The 20,154-nt window shown below is 38.0% G+C and overlaps 3 protein-coding genes across 3 annotated transcripts; all 3 read right to left on the reverse strand.

Moving 5' to 3' along the window:
• Window positions 1-1,651: 1,651 nt before the first annotated feature.
• LOC103109974 (olfactory receptor 4C6-like) lies at window positions 1,652-2,602 on the reverse strand. Its single transcript, XM_007519116.2, is given in 1 exon segment — window positions 1,652-2,602. A coding segment is annotated over 1 exon segment (951 nt).
• Window positions 2,603-10,742: 8,140 nt separating this feature from the next.
• On the reverse strand, window positions 10,743-11,669 carry LOC103109899 (olfactory receptor 4C3D-like). Its single transcript, XM_007519018.2, has one exon. The coding sequence runs from the start codon at window positions 11,667-11,669 to the stop codon at window positions 10,743-10,745; it is 927 nt and encodes a 308-aa protein (XP_007519080.2).
• Window positions 11,670-18,862: 7,193 nt separating this feature from the next.
• LOC103109975 (olfactory receptor 4C46-like) lies at window positions 18,863-19,795 on the reverse strand. Its single transcript, XM_007519117.2, has one exon. The coding sequence runs from the start codon at window positions 19,793-19,795 to the stop codon at window positions 18,863-18,865; it is 933 nt and encodes a 310-aa protein (XP_007519179.2).
• Window positions 19,796-20,154: the final 359 nt, after the last annotated feature.

Raw genomic sequence — 20,154 nt, forward strand, 5'->3', positions numbered from 1 at the left:
GACACACACACACACACAGAGAGAGAGAGAGAGAGAGAGAGAGAGAGGAAATATACCACAGTATCAAAGTTTCCTCAGATGTGTAATGCGCAGGAACCAGTCTCAGCTGAATGCATGGTAAAGAAGGTGCGCTCTCCAAGTGAACTCTTTTGCCACACCCTCAAATATTTCTTATGTAATCAGTGACATTGCAGATAGGGGGGAAAAAGCATTTTTCACTTACATTAATTTAATATTTATTAATTAGCTATTGATTGAACTGGCCTCTATCCACAGTGTGATAACTGAGCATAATGTCTGTCTCTAAAAGATTTGTTTTTAAAACATGGGTTTATTTTATTTTATGTTTTAAAGTTTATTTTATTATTTTTAAATTATATTTATTTATTTATTGGATAGAGACAGCCAGAAGAGTGAAGGGGGTGATAGAGAGGAGGAGAGACAGAGAGACATGTGCAACACTGCTTCACCACTCGAAAAGCTTTCCCCCTGCAGATGAGGACTTGAACCCAGTAGAGGGAGCTTGAACCCAGGTCCTTGTACATTGTAACAAGTGCACCACCACCCGGCCCCGTTTATTTATTTTAGACAGACACAGAGATAAATTAACGGTGGCAACAAAAAAGGGAGGGAAAGAGAGACACCTGCAGCACTGCTTCAACACTCATAATGCTTCTAGCCCACCCCCACCCCACCCCACCCCCAGCAATAGATGGGGACTAAAAGCTTGAGCCCAGATCTTAACGAATATTCTCTACCAGTGAGCCACCACTCTGACTACTCCATAAGATTTATTATCTTGTGGAGAATATATAACTCAAGAAATATATGTCAAAGTATCATGCGTGTTCATAGATGCTTAGAATATGACTGAATAGGTTTAAAAAAGTCATTGAGACTGGAATGTAATTTAGTGGTAGAACACATGCCTTGTATATTTGAGACCTCAAATTGGATCCCCTAAAAAGTAAAAATAGAAGGAGAGAAGAAAATGAAGAAGAAGGGAGACTCTAGGGAGTCAGAAGCTTATTGGAAAATAGAAAAAATATGATGGAGTCAGTCGAAAAAGTTCTTTACTCATCAGTGGCTGAGAAAAACAAGTCACATGCACTGAATGGTAAAGACTGGGTTATTTCAAAAGATAAACTTAAAAAAAATAAGAGGAATAGGGTCAGGCTGTGTGTGCAAGGACCAGGGTTCAAGCCCATGGTTAGGCAATAACAGAACATTATATTTCCGTTTTGTCTTGGAGCTTAAGCTCTAGTGCAGGAACCACAAACTACATACAGACAATAAGATCATAGCATAATAATCGACTCTCAGAAGACTGCGATGGTGTGAGTATGTAAGCAGGGGGAAAGCTTCACAAGGGGTGAAGGGGAGCTGCAGGGGTCTCTCTGTCCCTCATCCTGTGTCTTCCTCCTCTCTCTATCTCTCTGTCACTATCCAGTAATAAATAAATGCAATAAAACTAAATAAACAAATCAAAGGAAGTTAAGCCTTGTGAAACATCAAATGGAATTCAAAATGTATAGCACCCCATGTGTATGTTTAACTTAAGCTATTTGTGGCTGTGTATCTAATGAACTGAAATGGCTGTTTGAATAAGACTTCATTAAACCTGTAGGAAAGATTTGTTCTTGTTTGTAAGCTAGTGATTTCCCAGGGTCCCTTGTTTCTGCCACAGTTTCCTCATGGCATTTTTCACCTCTGTGTTCCTCAAAGTATAGATCAAAGGATTTAACATGGGTGTGACAATGGTGAAGGATAAAGCTATGGCTTTGTCTACTGGATAAAGGACTACAGGTCTCACATATAAGAATATGCAGGGCACAAAGAACAAGACCACCACTGTGAGATGGGAACCACAGGTGGAGAGAGCTTTGCGCCTCGCCTCAGGGTTATAAGACTTCAGAGAGCAGAGGATGACTGTGTAGGAAGTAATGAGGATGAGGAAGATAGCCATGCACATCACCCCACTGTTGAAGACAACTAAAAGACCCAGTAAGTGAGTGTCTAGGCAGGCCAGAGCCAACAATGGAATCAAATCACATACAAAGTGATCTATGACATTGGGACCACAGAAGGGCATTTGGTACATGAAGAGGAGCTGTATGGTGGCATGCATGGCTCCTCCCACCCAGGCCCCCCCCAGGAGCAGGCAACACACCCGAGGTCTCATAATGGTCATGTAGTGCAGGGGCTTGCAGATGGCCACATAGCGGTCATAGGCCATGACAATGAGAAGCATGATCCCCACACCACCAAATAAATGTTCCGAAAAAAGTTGAGTCATGCAACCTTTGAAGGAGATGGTAGTTCTCTCAGAAAGGGAGTCCACGATCATCTTGGGGGTGATGACAGAAGAGTAGGTGGCATCCATGAGGGACAAGGCAGTAAGGAAGAAATACATAGGTGACCTCAGACTCTGGCTGGTGAGCATGGTGACCACGATGAGCACATTGCCCACAACTGTGGACACATATATGATAAGGAACATAGCAGCAAAAAATTTCCGCAACTCTGGATTGCTTGTAATGCCCAAAAGAATGAATTCAGTCACATTGCTTGGATTCTCCATTTACTGCCGACTGATAGACATGCATTGCTTCAAATGAGAAAGTCTATAAAAGATGTTATTTATAATTAATAATCACCACGATTATTGGATTTTACATTATATTTTCCTAGTGTTCCTGTAAAGTCACATTTTTCAAAAGAGTTTTTTTTCTCAATTGAAGAGTTAAATCTTCCTAAATAAGGGTTTTTTTTGTCTAATTATGACCTTATATGCACATAAGTTCTCATTTAATAGTTTGTCTCTGAATTAATGCCAGTACCACTTAAGTTCCAGAATGGAACACTTCTGTATGCTTATAACTTTCAGATCATTTATTGAAGTGAGTCAAAACTTGACATGATAATATAAATTATTTGATTTTATAATTTATAATTTAAAACATTGACTAGCTGGAGCACATTGTACAAAAAAGAGAGAAAAAAAGAGGGTATCCAGAGTTGAACTATCAGTCTTTGATAGCACAAAAGTCCTGCATGTCATTAAAACTCCCATTACATAATTTCTTAGAAATGTACAATCCTTCTAATAATAATTGGCTTGTGGAATCTTATATAAGATACACTAAGTTTCCATTACCATTCAAAATTTAATATTTAAGCTTGTATGAACTGAGATGTAATCAAGTTAGTTTCATCATAGTACACATATTTATTACATATTGTAATGCCTGGCATATTTTCAGTTCTTTTAAAGATTAGCCATATGCATCTCTGTTCTCCACAGCAATAAGGCATCATGAAGTAGTATCTCTTAAATAGACTAGATATTAACTGGCAACAGAAAGTATCGGAATAGCAATTCTAAAGAAACCAACTTAAAGTTCCTAAATGGTATTAGCTGCACTACAGTAACTTCCCTTATGAGTGTAACACTCCAGGCAACTTCTCTGTGCCTCCTTGTATGTCCCTATGCTATGGAAAGGTAACACTCCCTATACAAAGTGGTTATTGTAAGGATTAAATGACATTGACAATGTCAAGTCTTAACATCAGGATCCCCATTTATTCTGTTAAGACAGTTGTATATTAACTATACATCATTTTAGAAAGAATCATTTGCAAATGAATTTTCCACAAGCTCATGTTTGCATTTAATCTGTCTCTATTAGATGTTGAATTGACTAGCAGAAAGTTCACCTTACTCTCCACACTTAGCAGGACTCCAATTTTGTGTGGGATGACTGGGCTTGCACATTGTCATGTCACTCAACATGTTCATTCTACTCACTTCATAGAAAGAGCGATAGCTAGAAAGGCAAAGGTTTCAGAGCACCCAAGCTCCTCCAATACTATAGTACCACACACAAGGACCCTGTTTGAGCCCCTGCTTCCCACCTGCAGTAGGGACATTGCACGAGCAGTGAAGCAGGTCTTCAGGTATCTGTCTTTCTCTCCCTATCTCCCCCTCCCCTATTAATTTGTCTCTGTCCTCTCAAACCAAAATAGAAAGAAATAAAAAAAAAACAACTAGCCTCCAGAAGCTGTAGATTCATATTGCCAGCACCAAGGGATAACCCTGGTGACAAAAAACAAACAAAAACGAAGTCGGAGAATCACTCCAACCACATGCCCTCACAGCAGTTTGGTACATCTCTTCCAATTTGTATCTAGGTGATATACGGAGGGATAGAGATAGAGATAGAGCTAGAGATAGAGATAGAGATAGAGATAGAGATAGAGATAGATTGATAGATATAGATATAGATAAAGATATACAGATAGACTGATATAGTTATATAGTCATGTAGGTGTTTGCTTTAGCTCTACGTAAAAGTGTGGAAAATATAAATACTTCAGTGGTACATTAAAGTGTTATTTTGCTCAATGTCATACTAACACTAATTATTATTCATTTTATTATCTTAACCAAAAGTAAATTAAAATTTATATCATTTTAATTTCATTTGCATTATATATTCAAAGAATCATTCTGTTCACTATAGAATTTCATTGGTGAAAAAAATAATAATTAAAAAAATCTTTGGTCCATACTCCCAGAGGGATAAAGACTAGGGACCTTTCCAGTAGAGAGGAGGGTATATGGAACTCTGGTGATGGGAACTGTATGGAATTGTGCCCCTCTTATCCCACAGTTTTGCTGATCATTGTTAAATCACTAATAAAAAATAAATAATAATTATTATGTCTTTTTCCTGAGAATAAAGCTAAATTAATACAATGTAATGTTTATTTAGTGATATATACTGATACCTATATGTAGTCTATACACAGATATTCAAATCAAAGGACAACTAACAAATAACAATATGAGTCATTCAGTAATTGCCATAGACCACGCTTTTATTGAGAGTTTATTCATGCTTTCTCATTTAGCCTTTAGTATTATTTTTTATTTCCTTAGGACAGAGAGAAATTGAAAGAGATGGGGAAGACAGAGAGGAGGAGAGAAAGATAAACACCTGCAGACCTGCTGCACTGCCTGTGAAGCTACCCCTCTGCAGGTGGGGCTTTCTCATTTAGTCTTTAGACCTAACTATGAGAAGACCTATTCTATGGTGGGTAAGACAAATGACTAGTTTGCCTAAGAGAACACAATTAGTAACAGAGTTTGAATTTTCATCTAAGAAGTAGTCTCTACGATTGATATTCTTTTTCTGTCTGACCTCTTATTAGAGCTAAGTAGTTACTTCAATAAAATCCTAGACAACAAACATTGAAAACAGTATGTCTAGTGAGCATCTATGAGACATCAAGTTTTTATGAGTGATCACTGATGCATACCTCATCAATATTTTAATTTCTCAGAAAGGTTCTAAAAACAGTAATGTCTTTTTTATGTTTGTATGATCTTTACTTATTTATTTATTTAATAGAGACAGTCAGAAATCAACAGAAGAGGGAAATGTAAAGGGAAAGAGACAGAGAGACACCAGCATCCCTGCTTCACCACTCACAAAGCATTCCTCCCCCCGCAGGTTGGGTTAAAGGGCTTGAACCCAGCTCTCTGTGCATGGTAACATGCACTTAAGTAATGGGAGACCACTTGGCTCTCAAAACAGTAATTTATCCTCCTACATCAATCTTGCTGGCTTTGATTTCCTTTAAAAGAAGAGCAAAGATTACATTATCAATAACTACATTTACAAAATGGGATTACCGGGAGTTGGGTGCAAGTGGCATGAAGCACAAAGACTGGTTAAGGATACTGGTTTGATCCCCCAGATTCCCACCTGCAGGGGAGTCGCTACACAGGAGGTGAAACAGGTCTGCAGGTTTCTATCTTTCACTCCCTTCCTCTCTCCATTTCTCTCTGTCCAATCTAATAATGACGACATCAATAACAACAACTACCACAATAAAAAACAAGGGCAACAAAAGGGAAAATAAATAAATATAATTTTTTTAAAAAAAGAAACAATAAAATGGGATTACCTATTGCATTGTAAAAAGAAATAAATTCATTAGAATGTTTCTGTAGGAAAGGATCTTATCTTTACATAGTTTTTCTTGATTTCATTAAACCAATCACCAATATCCCTGTAGGCAGAACTACTCACAAAAAGGTATGTTTTCCTCTAGATAGAGAAATAATTTTAACATCCAATCCATCTTTACATGAAAAAGTGAAATGCAGGGGCATACACAAATGGAAAGAAAAAATCACGAAAACATAATCTCTGTCTTTAGAAATCTTTTTTTAAATTAATTTATTTATTTCCTTTTGCCGCCCTTGTTGTTTTATTGTTGTAGTTATTATTGTTGTAGTTGTCGCTGTTGGATAGGACAGAGAGAAATGGAGAGAGGAGGGGAAGACAGAGAGGGCAAGAAAAGATAAGACACTTGCAGACCTGCTTCACTGCTTGTGAAGCGGTGGGGGGCTCAAACCAGGATCCTTACACCAGTCCTTGTGCTTCACATCAAATCCTCTTAACCCACTGTGCTACTGCCCGACTCCCTGTCTTTAGAAATCTTACTGCTTAGATGATTTTTCTTTTCCTCCCCTCCCTAAGAACACATCTCTAAAATATAAGCACTCATTTGTTTTTAAATCTTGGAGAGATTATAAAATAGTTAAAATTTGAAATTTACCAAATTAGGTAGATAATTAACAGACAGACAAATGTTAATAAAACTAAAAACTATTGATAGTTCAATATATCCTGAGACACAAAATATATATGGAGAGAAAACAAGCAAACTGCTGACATATTTCAAACATTATGTGAGTGCTTGTGTGTATAAGGATTCAATTATTCTATTTCCAAATATTAGTTTAAATTTATGGTAACATATTTAATAATAAAACAATCAAAATAATTCCAAACTAATATATTATGTAAACCTGTCAGTAAGTAGAAGGTAGATTTTCCAAACAGTCCCTAATATCATTTTAGGAAAATCACAATCAAGCCTTATCCTGGTTGTACTGAGATAAATTTCATCTATGAAAGAGCTAGGGTTCCTGTCATATTTGAATTTCAACTTATTAAATCCAAATGTTAAAGCAAGAAAGTCAGAACCTAGAAGGAAAAAAGACATCCAACATTTTAATGGAAAGTAATACCATTGCTACAAGTTTCTAACAAATTTCAAGAAAGATTTAAAACAGATGCTCTAAGTGTTCAAGTACTTACATACAAAAGATTCCTTGGGTTTTGCAGAGAAACTTAAATTTTACCTAAATAGGAAATATTTCCCCAAAAGTAGCCAGCTAAACTGTTCAAAAAAATCACTCAAGGAACAATGCCTGCCATTTGGCTGTACTTTGTGTTTAATTTATAAACAACTTCCCACCTATGGATAGAGGAAACATCATTAATAAGTGCATATCCTTTGGGTAATAAGCCTGTGTTAAGATAGGTGCCATATTCCAACAGTTCAGCATTTTAAAATGTGCAGACTTGCGTCATCCTTACTGCATTCCTTTGAGGCAGATTCCCATTTCTCCCTGCTTTTCTAGAGTATTTATTTGGTGCTGAGGTGGAAAAGAGAAAGTCAAGGCAAAAACGAAAAAAAAAAAAAAAAGAGTTAACTAATCCTACTGTAAAAGGAGAGAAGGCCCAGATAACAGGAGACCCTGAGATCGGTATCCTCCCCCCCCCACACACACACACAGTGGTACATTTTATCCTGACAGGACACAAAGCTTCTAAGTCCTGATGCTAAACTTTCCCAGACACAGCTACGCAGGAATAGATAAAAGTAACCATAGTAGTAACTAAGGCAACCAGACCCTGAGTGATGATACAAGTGCGGAATTTAATTTGCAGCCTCTGCTTCTGTGAGAACACTTTTTACTCTCAGCATGCAGCCCCCTATACAAGCTATACCATCCCATTGCTCCAGGTCCAGAATTCTTAAAGATCACAAGCCCTCTATGTGACGCATTACCATGAATGTAGTTCCTCCATGTTGACTCTGATTCTCAAACCTGCAACAGTGGAACTAAGTCAAGCTGATGCACCACCACCAAAACTACATCATGGCATTGGCAACATCATTATTTGTTCCTCAACTGAACTCTCTTCTTCTTTACAGAATGGCTATACAAAGTTCCACCTGTCCAATAACATAAAGAGCATTCAATTTCAATGGTGGTTAGCAATTATCAGGACTGCAAATTTCTATCGTCCATTCTCTTTCTCTTCACATGTGAAGATTGTTAGCAAAACTGTGTTACACTTGACTCAGAGTATTTTACTTCTTAAAGATTGAAAAGTAAACCAACCCAAAAAGGGTTAAATCCTTTCTTACTCTATAATTAATATTCTCAAATTACTTGTTTCCAACCTAGAAATATTACAATTAGAGCCTTCATTTTTCCAAGTCTATAAACATATATACATACCTATGTTTATAGCAGAACTGCTTGTAATAGTCTATATTTGGAAACAGAGAGGCCCAATGATGCACGCACTGTTCACAATGTTGTGATACTGGGGGGAGAGGAGATGCAATGGATAAAACCTTGGACTCTCAAGCTTGAAGCCCCAAGTTTAATGCCATGCATTCTATGTGCAAGAGTAAGACTCTGATTCTCCTCTCCTTTGCTCTTACTTTCTCTCCCCTCCACCCACCTCCATTAACAATATATATATATATATATATATATGTACGTATGTGTTTAACAACATATATTAACAACATATATATATATATATATATATATATATATATATATATATATATATATTGCCACCAGGTTTATCGCTGGAACTTGGTGCCAGCACTATGAATATGCTGCTCTGATGGCCATTTTTTTCCCTTTTTTTTTTTTTTAGTGGATAGGACAGTGAGAAATTGAGAGGGGATGGGAAGATAGAGAAGGGGAGAGAAAGTTAGATACCTGCAGACCTGCTTCACAGCTTGTGAAGAGACCACCCTGCAGGTGGGATCTCCAACCGGGATCCTTGCACAGGTTCTTGCACTTTGTACTATGTGCACTTAACCCGCTGTGCCACCACCCCACCCCCAACAAATCAGTATTTTTAAAACAAAGTTATGCTATATTTATTCATAATGGAACACTACTCATCTGTAAGAAATGATGAAGTCTTCTCTTTCACTACATATTTGAAAGAATAAAGAAATCTGGTTAAATGAGATAAACCAGAAAGATAAGGACAAATACCAGACAATTTCATTGATCGGTGAGATTTAAAAACAATAGGGTGAATCTTAGACTAGCTACAATCTATTGCATCAGATTCCAGGACTCGGGTGGGTTGCTATAAGGATTTAAGGGGAAAGGGAACCCAGTGCCTGTAAATGAAAATGTCAGTTGATGGAGAGTGTGGTCTGCAGAAACCTATCACTGGGAAATAAGGAACTTTACACTTGTTCCAACAACAGATGAGTGGCTGAGAAAGTTGTGGTAGATATACACACAATAGAATACTACTCAGCTATTAAAAGTGGTGACTTCACCGCTTTCAGCCCATCTTGGATGGAGCTTGAAGAAATCATGTTAAGTGAAATAAGTCAGAAACAGAAGGATGAATATGGGATGATCTCACTCTCAGACAGAAGTTGCAAAACAAACACAAGTAGAACCTGAACTGGAGTTGGTGTATTGCACCAAAGTAAAAGACTCTGGGGTGGGTGGTGGAGAGAGTACAGGTTCTGAAAAAGGATGACAGAGGACCTAGTGGAGGTTGTATTGTTATGTGGAAAACTGAGAAATGTTATTCATGTACAAACTCTTGTATTTACTGTCGAATGTAAAACATTAATCCCCCAATAAAGAAATTTTAAAAAAAGAAATTATACACTTGTAAAAACTCTTTTAAGACATGTTTTGGTGTTTTTAAAAGCTTACTATGTGCTTTTATTTTGTGATCAAATAAGACAATGTTGATCTATTATTTCAAATAATTCCTCAAGGTTTGGTAAGGAAAAGAAAGATCATTCTTTACAGCCAAGAAAAAAAATAAACATGTGATAGGATATTTAAGAAAATAAGACCAAAGTAAGAGCAATTTCAAAAATGTCATTTTTTTCTTCTGTCAAGAAAAAGAGATATATTGTATATTATCATTTATTTTGTTGGTATCATTCCTTTTGCTTTTGATGGATTCAATAGCAATAGCAGACATTCTTTCAATTTTCAACTATCTCTTGCCCTGTATCTATCTAAGAATTTCTGTTCTCATTTTTTTTTGCTTTACTACAGGGTACACAAACTTTAAAAATTTCTTATCCAGTTCCTTTAGGAAAGTCAATTTCACATAAGTATCACATATATGCACAAGGAATTTAGTTGGCAGCATTGACATAGATTCATTAAGTCTAGGAATTATAGGTATTCATTTCTTTTTTTTTTCTATCAAGATGCTATGCACATGGACATTGAAACCTTAGCAAAGTATCAATATACTAAACATTACCAAAAATACCTGTGAAATAGTCTAAGTATTATAATGCACTCAATAAGTGTTATTTTTGATTCTTTTTCCTTCTCAATGGTCAGATAATTTTCTTTTAAATTAACTGCATGATGTGATTGCTCCTATTTATTTAAGGATTTATCAAAGAGACCAGAGCTCAGCACTGGTACACAGCAGTGCCAGGAATTGAAGGCAGGACCAATTGAAGGCAGGGGACTCAGGCATGCAATTCCTTCACTCTAAAGCTGAGATAGCTCTTTGGCCTCAAACCTATTTACTTATATGCATGTTCACTCTCTTGGCTTTAGGAGCAGCCTAAGTTACTATCCTTTTCCACAAGTTTTTCATAGCATTTTTCACTTCCGTGTTTCTCACAGTGTAAATAACAGGGTTTAACATGGGGGTGAATATGGCGAAGAACACGGTCACCAACTTGTCCACAGAGTAGGTGGCTACAGGGCGCAGGTAGGTGAATATGCAAGGCACAAAAAAGAGTACAACTACAGCAAAGTGAGAGATACAGGTGGAAAGTGCTTTGCGCCGGCTTTCAGAGGCATGGGACTTGAGGGAGTTCAAGATGACTATGTAGGAGATGAGCAGCATAGACAGAATGAGCAAGCACATGGCTCCACTGTTAGAAGCCACCACTATTCCCAGCGTATACGTGTCCCTGCAGGCAAGTTTCAATAGCGGAAAGAGGTCACACATGAAGTGATCAATGACGTTGGGGCCACAGAAAGGCAAATTGGCCATGAAAAGAATCTGCACAGTAGCATGCACGATGCCCCCAATCCAGGCCACCGCCACTAGGAGGCGACAAAGACCCTGGCGCATGATGGTCATGTAGTGCAGGGGTTTGCAGATGGCCACATAGCGGTCATAGGCCATGACAATAAGAAGGATGATCTCTGAGCCCCCCAAGAAGTGCTCCACAAAGAGCTGGGTCAAGCAGCTAGCTAGGGAGATGGTTCTTCTCTGTAACAACAGGTCGATGATCATTTTGGGGGTGGTGACACAGGTGTAGAAGGCATCGATGAAGGACAAAAAAGTGAGAAAGAAGTACATAGGTGCAGAAAGTGTGGGGCTGAGGGAGATGGTTATTACAATGAGCAGGTTGGCCAACACGGTGAACAGGAAAATGAACAGAAACACAATGAATAGTATTTTCTGCCAGTATGGATTCTGTGTGAGCCCTAAGAGAATAAATTCTGTCACATTGTTGGAAGGTACAGGGTGATCCATTGAGGCATTAACACTTTCCTGGGGCCTGAAGTACCTGTTCTGAGACAAAGAAAGATACTAATGAGTCATTAAATCATAATTCAATGAATATTACAGCAAGGAAATGGGAAGTTATAATAACTTCAAAGCATGTTCTTGACACTTTAGGAATTGCTTCAAATTTGTTTCACTTCCTCCATGACCTCTTTCATGACTTCAAGCTTATTGAACCTGTACTTATACTGAGGCTTAATATACCTGTGGCATGTTTTATAATTTACTGAAAAAATGCTGAAAGCTATAGATTTTCCTTGACTTACTGTAGGGCTAAATTCCAACATATACATTGCAAGTGAAAACTATCAGTAAAAAAAAAAACAACTTATTTAAGGGACCAGGTGGTGGTACACCTGCTTGAGTGCATTGTTACAATGTGCAAAGACCCAGGTTCAAGCCCCTAGTCCCCATCTGCAGGGAGAAATCTTTGCAAGTGGTAAAGCAGTGTTGCAGATGTCCCTCTGTCTCTCTGCCTCTCTTTCATCCCCTTTTCTCCTGATCTCTGGCCTTTTCTATCCAATCAATAAGTAAATATAATACAATTTTTTTAAATTATTTACTATTCCTATACTAGAACTGAATTCAGTTAGCCTAGCTGACCTAGGTGTGCTCAGAATGTATATGCCACTTTAGAGTTTGTCAAAACTATCCAGAACAAAAACTACTTTTAAAAAATCAAGTCCTTATGGAGTAGGGAACTAAAGTAAAAACCCTGGGGTGACAGTAAGGGTGGGCATTCGGCTTCCCTGGGCGGCAGAGCAGTGTGGGTGGGTGGGTGGGATGGGACACGGTCTTTCGGTGGTGGCAATGGTGTTTATGTACACTCCTATTAATTTGTAGTCATATAAATCACTAATTAATATGAGAGGGGAAAATTTATCATATGTCTAGAACTTTTTAAATCACAGACTGAATCTTTTAAATACATAGGCTGAGTCTTTGATATGTTGACTCTCTCAAAATCCTAGACCAGGGAGAACAGAAGCAACCGGTGACACAGCTATATATAAGATGTTGGGTATTATACAGCAAATCCTAACAAAGGGACTTTTCAAAGTTAACCCAATTACCAAATAATGTGATGATATCAATAACTACCAATTGTCTTTTTGAACCCTAAGACAGCAGGAACCTCACATTTCCACTATAGAGCCTATATTTCCCCCAGTCCTGGAACCTTAGGGTGGGGCACACTTTCCTGCATGCTTCTCTCAATTCATACCAAATAATATTGCATCCACCAATCACAACCTAATCAACACAACAAGTGCCACCGCAGCATGTTTCACTTCAGACTACGTCTGGAAACTTCAGGTGTGGAATGACAACCCTTCAGCTTCATTACTCGGGAGAGATCTTTCCTTTCATAGTATTCTTTGATTCCATTCCAGGTGGTTCACTTCCTAACAAAGTCCCAAAACCTAGATATATACCAGGTCCCATGAGATAGAGTATATGTACACACGTATCCTTAAACTAGGGCAAAATATATATCTGAAAGCAAAACTACACAATAGTCTGCAATGAATACCCCCCCCCAACACTTCATATGCACTATTCCAGCCTTTGGGTCCATCATTGTTCAGCAATTTGTTTGGCTTTGTATGTTAACTCTCTTTTCAGCTACCAGGTTCCAGATGCCAGCATGATGCCGACCAGACTTCCCTGGACAGAGGACCCCACCAGTGTGTCCTGGAGCTCTGCTTCCCCAGAGCCTCACCCTACTAGGGAAAGAGAGAGGCAGGCTGGGAGTATGGATTGACCCAGTCAACACCCATGTTCAGCAGGGAAGCAATGATAGGAGCCAGACCTTCCACCTTCTGCAACCCACAACGACCTTGGGCCCATACTCCCAGAGGGAATAAAGAATAGGAAAGCTATCAGGGAAGGGGATGGGATACAGAGATCTGTGTGGAGTTGTACCCCTCCTATCCTACGGTTTTGTTACTGTCTTCTTTTTTCAATTAAACAAATAAATTTTTAAAAAATCAAGTCTTGAAGAACTCCCATAAATGATAAGCTAATACACTGAGAATGAAATACAGTATTCCCTTGTGAATGCATGGTTGACTGAGAGCTATGGCTAATTGCCACAGCCCATCACTAGAGTATTCTACAGTCCATCACTAGTGTATTCTACAGTCCATCACTAGGGTATTCTACAGTCCATCACTATTCTACAGTCCATGACTAGAGTATTTTACAGTCCATCACTAGCGTATTCTACAGTCCATGACTAGCATATTTTACAGCCCATCACTAGCATATTCTACAGTCCATCACTAGCGTATTCTACAGTCCATCACTAGCATATTCTACAGTCCATCACTAGAGTATTCTGCAGTCCATCACTAGGGTATTCTGCAGTCCATCACTAGGGTATTCTACAGTCCATCACTAGAGTATTCTACAGTCCATCATTACTAGCCAAGGAAGCAATCAAAATGCCATATAAATATTTTACTGAATACATATTTGCTTTTCCACAACCATAAAGTTTGGAAATGGGAAGTGGAGCCATCTTGTGTAAGGAATCATCTATACACAGGAGCTGAGGATTCTACTCCTTATTCCATTCCTATATGATCTTGCTAGTTCAGTTCAGTGCTCAGTGCTTTCAAGTCCTCCTATTTGTCTATGAACTTATACACAGTGACTCAGGGATGTATTCTATAAACTGTAAAGTGCTACTCACTGGTAAGAATTACTTTCTTTCCAGGAGAAATTTAATCTAAGCCCCCTCAACTCTGTGAAAAGAAATTGTAAATAAATATCTATCATACACAGATAACCTAAGGACATGCGTTATTTGTGAGAAATACATACTTCCTAGAACCTGTGTTAAAATTTGTGTTTACTGATATAAAAAATATGTGTTTACTGAAAAATACTGAAAGCTGAATGTCTCCCTTGACTTGCTGTTGAGCTAAGTTCCAATAAATACAGTGCAAGTGAAAACTATAAATTAAGTTAAAAAACATATTTAATATTCCTAAACTACCAGACTGAGTAGTTAGTCTAGCTGACCTAGGCTTTTAAAACATGTATTTGTTTTAAATATATATATATATATATATATATATATTTCCGTATTGTGCCTACTATAGTGATTGACATGAAGACTATAGTATCAGATACAGTAGGGATAATATTTAGTGAAATGACAGACTCCCTGCATCTCCATACATCAGAAAACATGGACTCAACCCTGTGTACCTAGAAATTAAAATGCCCTTGTCCTCCCATGCAGCTTAATCTTGCACTCTAACTTATGAGCAATAAACACAACTGACAGGAAACTTAATTGTTTCTACCATGACACCAACCTGACTTCCCTGGGCAAACGATCTCAGCAATGTGCCCTGGAACCCCAATTTCCCCAGAACCCTAACCCACTGGGGAAAAATAGAAACAGGATGAGAGTATGGATCAAGCTATCAATGTCATGTTCAGTGAAGAAGCAGTTACAGAAGCCAAACCTTCCACCTTCTGCTACCCATAAAGATCTTTGCTCCATACTCCCTGAGGGATAAAGAATAGGGAAACATCCACTGGAGAGGAAGGGATATGGAACGCTGGTGGTGGGAATTGTATGGAATTGTACCCTTCTTATTCCACAATCTTGTCAATCATTATTAAATCACCAATAAAAACCATAAAAGAAAGCATTTTGTCCTGAACTAGGGAGATATTATAATAGTTATGCATAAAGCCTTTCATGCCTGAACCACCAAAGTACCCAGTTCAATCCCTAGCACCACCATAAGCCAGAGGAGAGAAAGAAGAAGGAAAAAAGGAAGAAAATTTTTAAATCTTTGATTTTTTAATTTGATTTCATAATGATTTCTTAGGGGGAAACCCCAAAGGAAATTATTGTTAGAGGAAGTTATTGTATATGTATATACACAATTATTAAGAACTATAGAAGATTAGAAACTAAAATCTAGATGTGTAGGGAGTCTGGCGGTAGTGCAGTGGGTTAAGCGCAGGAGGCACAAAGTGCAAGGGCCAGCAGAAGGATCCTTGTTTGAGCCCCGTCTCCCCACCTGCAGGGGAGTCGCTTCACAGGCGGTGAAGCAGGTTCACAGGTGTCTACCTTTCTCTCCCCTTCTCTGTCTTCACCTCCTCTCTCCATTACTCTCTGTCCTAGCCAACAACAACAACATCAATAACAACAATAATAACCACAACAATAAAAAACTAGATGTGTAAAGTACTAGATGAAAAAATATGATGTCGTTGAATCATGTATAAATTTTAAGATATATTTTTCAAAATATTATTAAATGTTATGGGATGCATTGGATCGACCTTCCCATGGTGCATCCCGTGAGTACCCATTCATTGGGGAAACTGACGATCCTTCCTAGCCGACTGAATCGACATGGATCCCAGTCACTTTCAAAGCCAGAAACAAGCAGCAACCTGATGCTGTTGACTGGCTACGGGAGAAGGGCAAACGCTAGAAGAAGAATTAAATGTGATAGGAAGTTATGGTGTTATATTAAATGAGGAAATTTTCTATGCAGATAAGGATATACTCTGTTTCCAATTTCAATATCTATCAATATGAAAAAATGCATTAGCCTAAATCATAATGTCATAATATCCAGACAGCAAAATAATCTCACCTATGGACTTGTCTGATAAATATGTTCCCAGCCAAGGTCTCATATTACTGGTTGGTTACCAAAAAAGGAGCAAAACTTCAAAAGTGTAAAATGCCAACTAGCTCAGACTATAATAAATGCCTTTGTTGATTTATAGATGACATCACTGAATACTGTCTTTCTCTTGAGCGTTACAAGTACATCTACTTACCCTATTCATAAGTAAGTTCTGTGAAAGTTCTTGTGATAATTAAACCTCAGGGGCATTTCACCATCAGTGAGAGATCTTGCCAACAACCCAATTATTTCATGAAACTTAAATGAAGATCAGTGGAGAACATTGACAATGATCATATTAAATTTTAACTTCTAGGGGGGCAGGTGGTAGCTTAGCAAGTTAAGGGCACAAGGAGCGAAGTGCAAGGACCTGCTTAAGGATGCCAGTTCAAGCGCATGGCTCTCCACCTACAGGAGGGGTCACTTCACGAGCAGTGAAGCAGGTCTGCAGGTGTCTGTCTTTCTCTCCCCCTCTTTGTCTTCCCCTCCTCTCTCAATTTCTCTCTGTCCTAACAACAACATCAACAAGAGGAACAGAAATGGGAAAATGGCCACCAGGAACAGTGGACCCATAGTACAGGCACCCAGCGAGAACCCTGGAGGCAAAATAATAATAGTTATTATAATAATTATAATAACAATAATAACTTCTTCCTCAAGTTTAACAAAGACAAAACTTCCTAACAAGAGAAAAGCATCAAATCAGTCACTTCTATATCAGACCTTGTATCATATAAATGAAAAATGATTGTTTTTCCAGTCAGTAAAATATTTTCTCATTTTAAGATAGCTTATTTCATATACAGAGTATTTTAGCTTCTAAGTATTTATTTATTTGCCTTTTCCCCTGTCACTGAATTAAAATGCTCATACCATACTCATATCACTGAGACTACTATAATGTTTTTTTGGGGTTTTCTTCTAAGCATTTCATGGTTTCTAGTCTAATATCCAATTATTTACCCCATTTTGAGTTAACTTGTGTACAAGCTATGAGATAATTATCCAATTTCATTCATTTTACAGGTAACTCCAGATTTCTAAGTATCACATATTAAAAAGTCATTCTTTCCTTTGTTTTATATTCTTAGCTTTCTTGACCATGAATTAACTTTTTATATATGTGAGTATTTAATTCTAGACTCTTCTTACTATTTTCTATCTATATTTATTCTAATTCAACCCTATTTAAGTTACTATAGTTTTTTTTATTTGTAGTATAGTTTGAGGTTCAAGTGTGTGATGCCTCCATTCTTTTTCTCATAATTGTTTTTACTTTTTTTAGGATCTTCTTTGGTTTTATATGAACTTTAGTAACACTTATACTACTTCTTTGAAAACTGCCTTTGGAATTATTTCTTTCCAGTCCAATATTATTTTACTAAGGAAATTTTGATTTACAGGAGTCCTTAAATTTTTTAAAAATATTTTTATTTTATATTATTATTGGACAGAGACAGAAATTGAGAGGGGAGGGAGATATAGAAAGGGAAAGAGACAGAGAGACAGACACCTGCAACCCTGCTTCACCACTTGTGAAGCTTTCTACCTGCAGGTGGGGACCAGGGGCTTGAATTCAGGTTCTTGTGCACTGTAATGTGAGCACTTAACCAGGTGCACCACCGCCTGGCCCCCAAGAGCCCTTAGAATTTTTTAAAGGATTGCAATATATCTGTATATTGCCTTGGATAGGATAAATATTTTAATAAATATTTTATTTTATTTTATTTTAATAGAGAGAGATATGAGAACACTGCTGAGTTCTGGTTTATGGGGTGGGGCTGGGGAATGAGCCTGGGAATTCAGAGCTTCAGGCAAGAAAGACTTGTAGAACTATTTGCTGTCTTTCCAGCTTGAGAATAGACATCTTAACAAATGTAATTCTTGCAGTTCATCAGCACAGAATATGTCTCCATTTCTTTGTGTTTACCGTTTCTTTCACGTGATGCTTGACTCTTTGCATCCCTTTTATTTATCTGTGAGACAGAGACCTAGGTAGAGAACCAGAGACCTGAACATCACTCTGACTTATGTAGTGTCAGGAGTCAGAATCAGGACCTCATGCACGTGAAGTCAGCACTCTAACTGCTACGACACATTCCTGGCCCTGCACCTCTCTTATGTGATTTCTGAAAGCAGTTTCAAAGACAATGCCAGAACGATGAAACAAAATGCAACGCCAATTATTTAATAGTAACATTACTTTAAGATACGTTTCTGAATAAAAACAATCTAATCGACATTATCTTTCTGACAAAATATTGTCACTTCCTATAGGTAATAATAAAATATTTTACATGTGAATGCAAATTTGAATACTCCTAGTTTAACATTTGACATTTACTAATCTGACTTTTTCCAACTTCATTTGTGAAATAGGAATAGTCATAATTATAACTTCTTATAAAGGTGCTATAAGTGTCAGGGCTTACAGTATTAAAAGACATGCAAAGTAAGATAATATAAGAAATAATAAATGTTTCTATTGGGTCATTTTATATTTGAAATTGCATTTCTGTTTAATAACATCCTAATGGCATTTTTAACTTCCGCATTCCTCACTGTGTAGATAACCGGGTTCAGCAGGGGAGTAACAAGGGTATAGAATACTGCTATGGCTTTATCCATGGGAAAGGTGGCTACTGGTCTCAGATACATAAAAATACAGGGCACAAAGAACAAAACAACAACTGTGATGTGGGAAGTGCAGGTAGAGAGGGCCTTTTTCCTCCCTGCAGAGCTGTGAGCTTTCAAAGAGCACAGAACCACCACATAGGAGACCAAAAGCATTAGAAAGGTGATCACAGGGATTACCCCACCATTAGCTGCGACCAAGAGACCAACAAGAAAGGTGTCAGTGCAGGCAAGTTGTATCAAAGGGAAAATGTCACACATGAAGTGATCCATGACATTGGGGCCACAAAATGGGAGCCAGAATGTCACTAGAATCTGTCCAAAAGAATGGAGAAAACCCACCATCCAACACACCCCCACCAGGATGTGGCATATGCGCTGGTTCATGATGGTCACATAGTGCAGAGGCCTACAGATGGCCACATAGCGGTCGTAGGCCATGACCACCAGGAGGACAATCTCTGACGCACCTAAGAAATGTTCAACAAAGAGCTGTATCATGCAGTCATCGAAGGAGACAGCTTTTGAGTCAGAGAATAAGTCAGCTAACATTTTAGGGATTATGGAAGAGGAATAACACGCATCTATCAAAGATAGGAAGGCCAGGAAGAAGCACATTGGGGAGTCCAATGTCTGGCTACAGATAATAGTGACCACAATGAGCAGGTTGCCAGAGACTGTGACAATGTAGACAACGATTAACACCACAAATAGAATTCTCTGCACTTGAGGATTCTGGGTTAGTCCCAGGAGAATGAACTCAGTCACATTCATCCTGTCTTCCTTCATTTTATGCTGCTGGTGAATTTCATAGCAGAGAGTTCACCTGTGAAAAAAGAAAATCCTTAGAACTCAAATAATTAGAACTTTTTATTTGGGGGGTCTTCACATCAAGCTAAAGTATTTCACTGTTATAAGCCATTGTTTTTGTCATTGTATCACAGGAAAGAAATATGCCACTGTTTCTGTTTGATTGAAAATAGTGAGTCCTTCAAGGTAATTCAACTTTTTACAAGTGAAACCCTTTTTAAAAATTTTTTAAAAATATTTATGGGAGTCGGGCTGTAGTGCAGTGGGCTAAGCGCAGGTGGCACAAAGCACAAGGACCAGCATAAGGATCCCGGTTCGAACCCCGGCTCCCCATATGC

Source organism: Erinaceus europaeus, chromosome 17 (genome assembly GCF_950295315.1).
Source record: "Erinaceus europaeus chromosome 17, mEriEur2.1, whole genome shotgun sequence".
NCBI classification, from domain to species: domain Eukaryota; kingdom Metazoa; phylum Chordata; class Mammalia; order Eulipotyphla; family Erinaceidae; genus Erinaceus; species Erinaceus europaeus.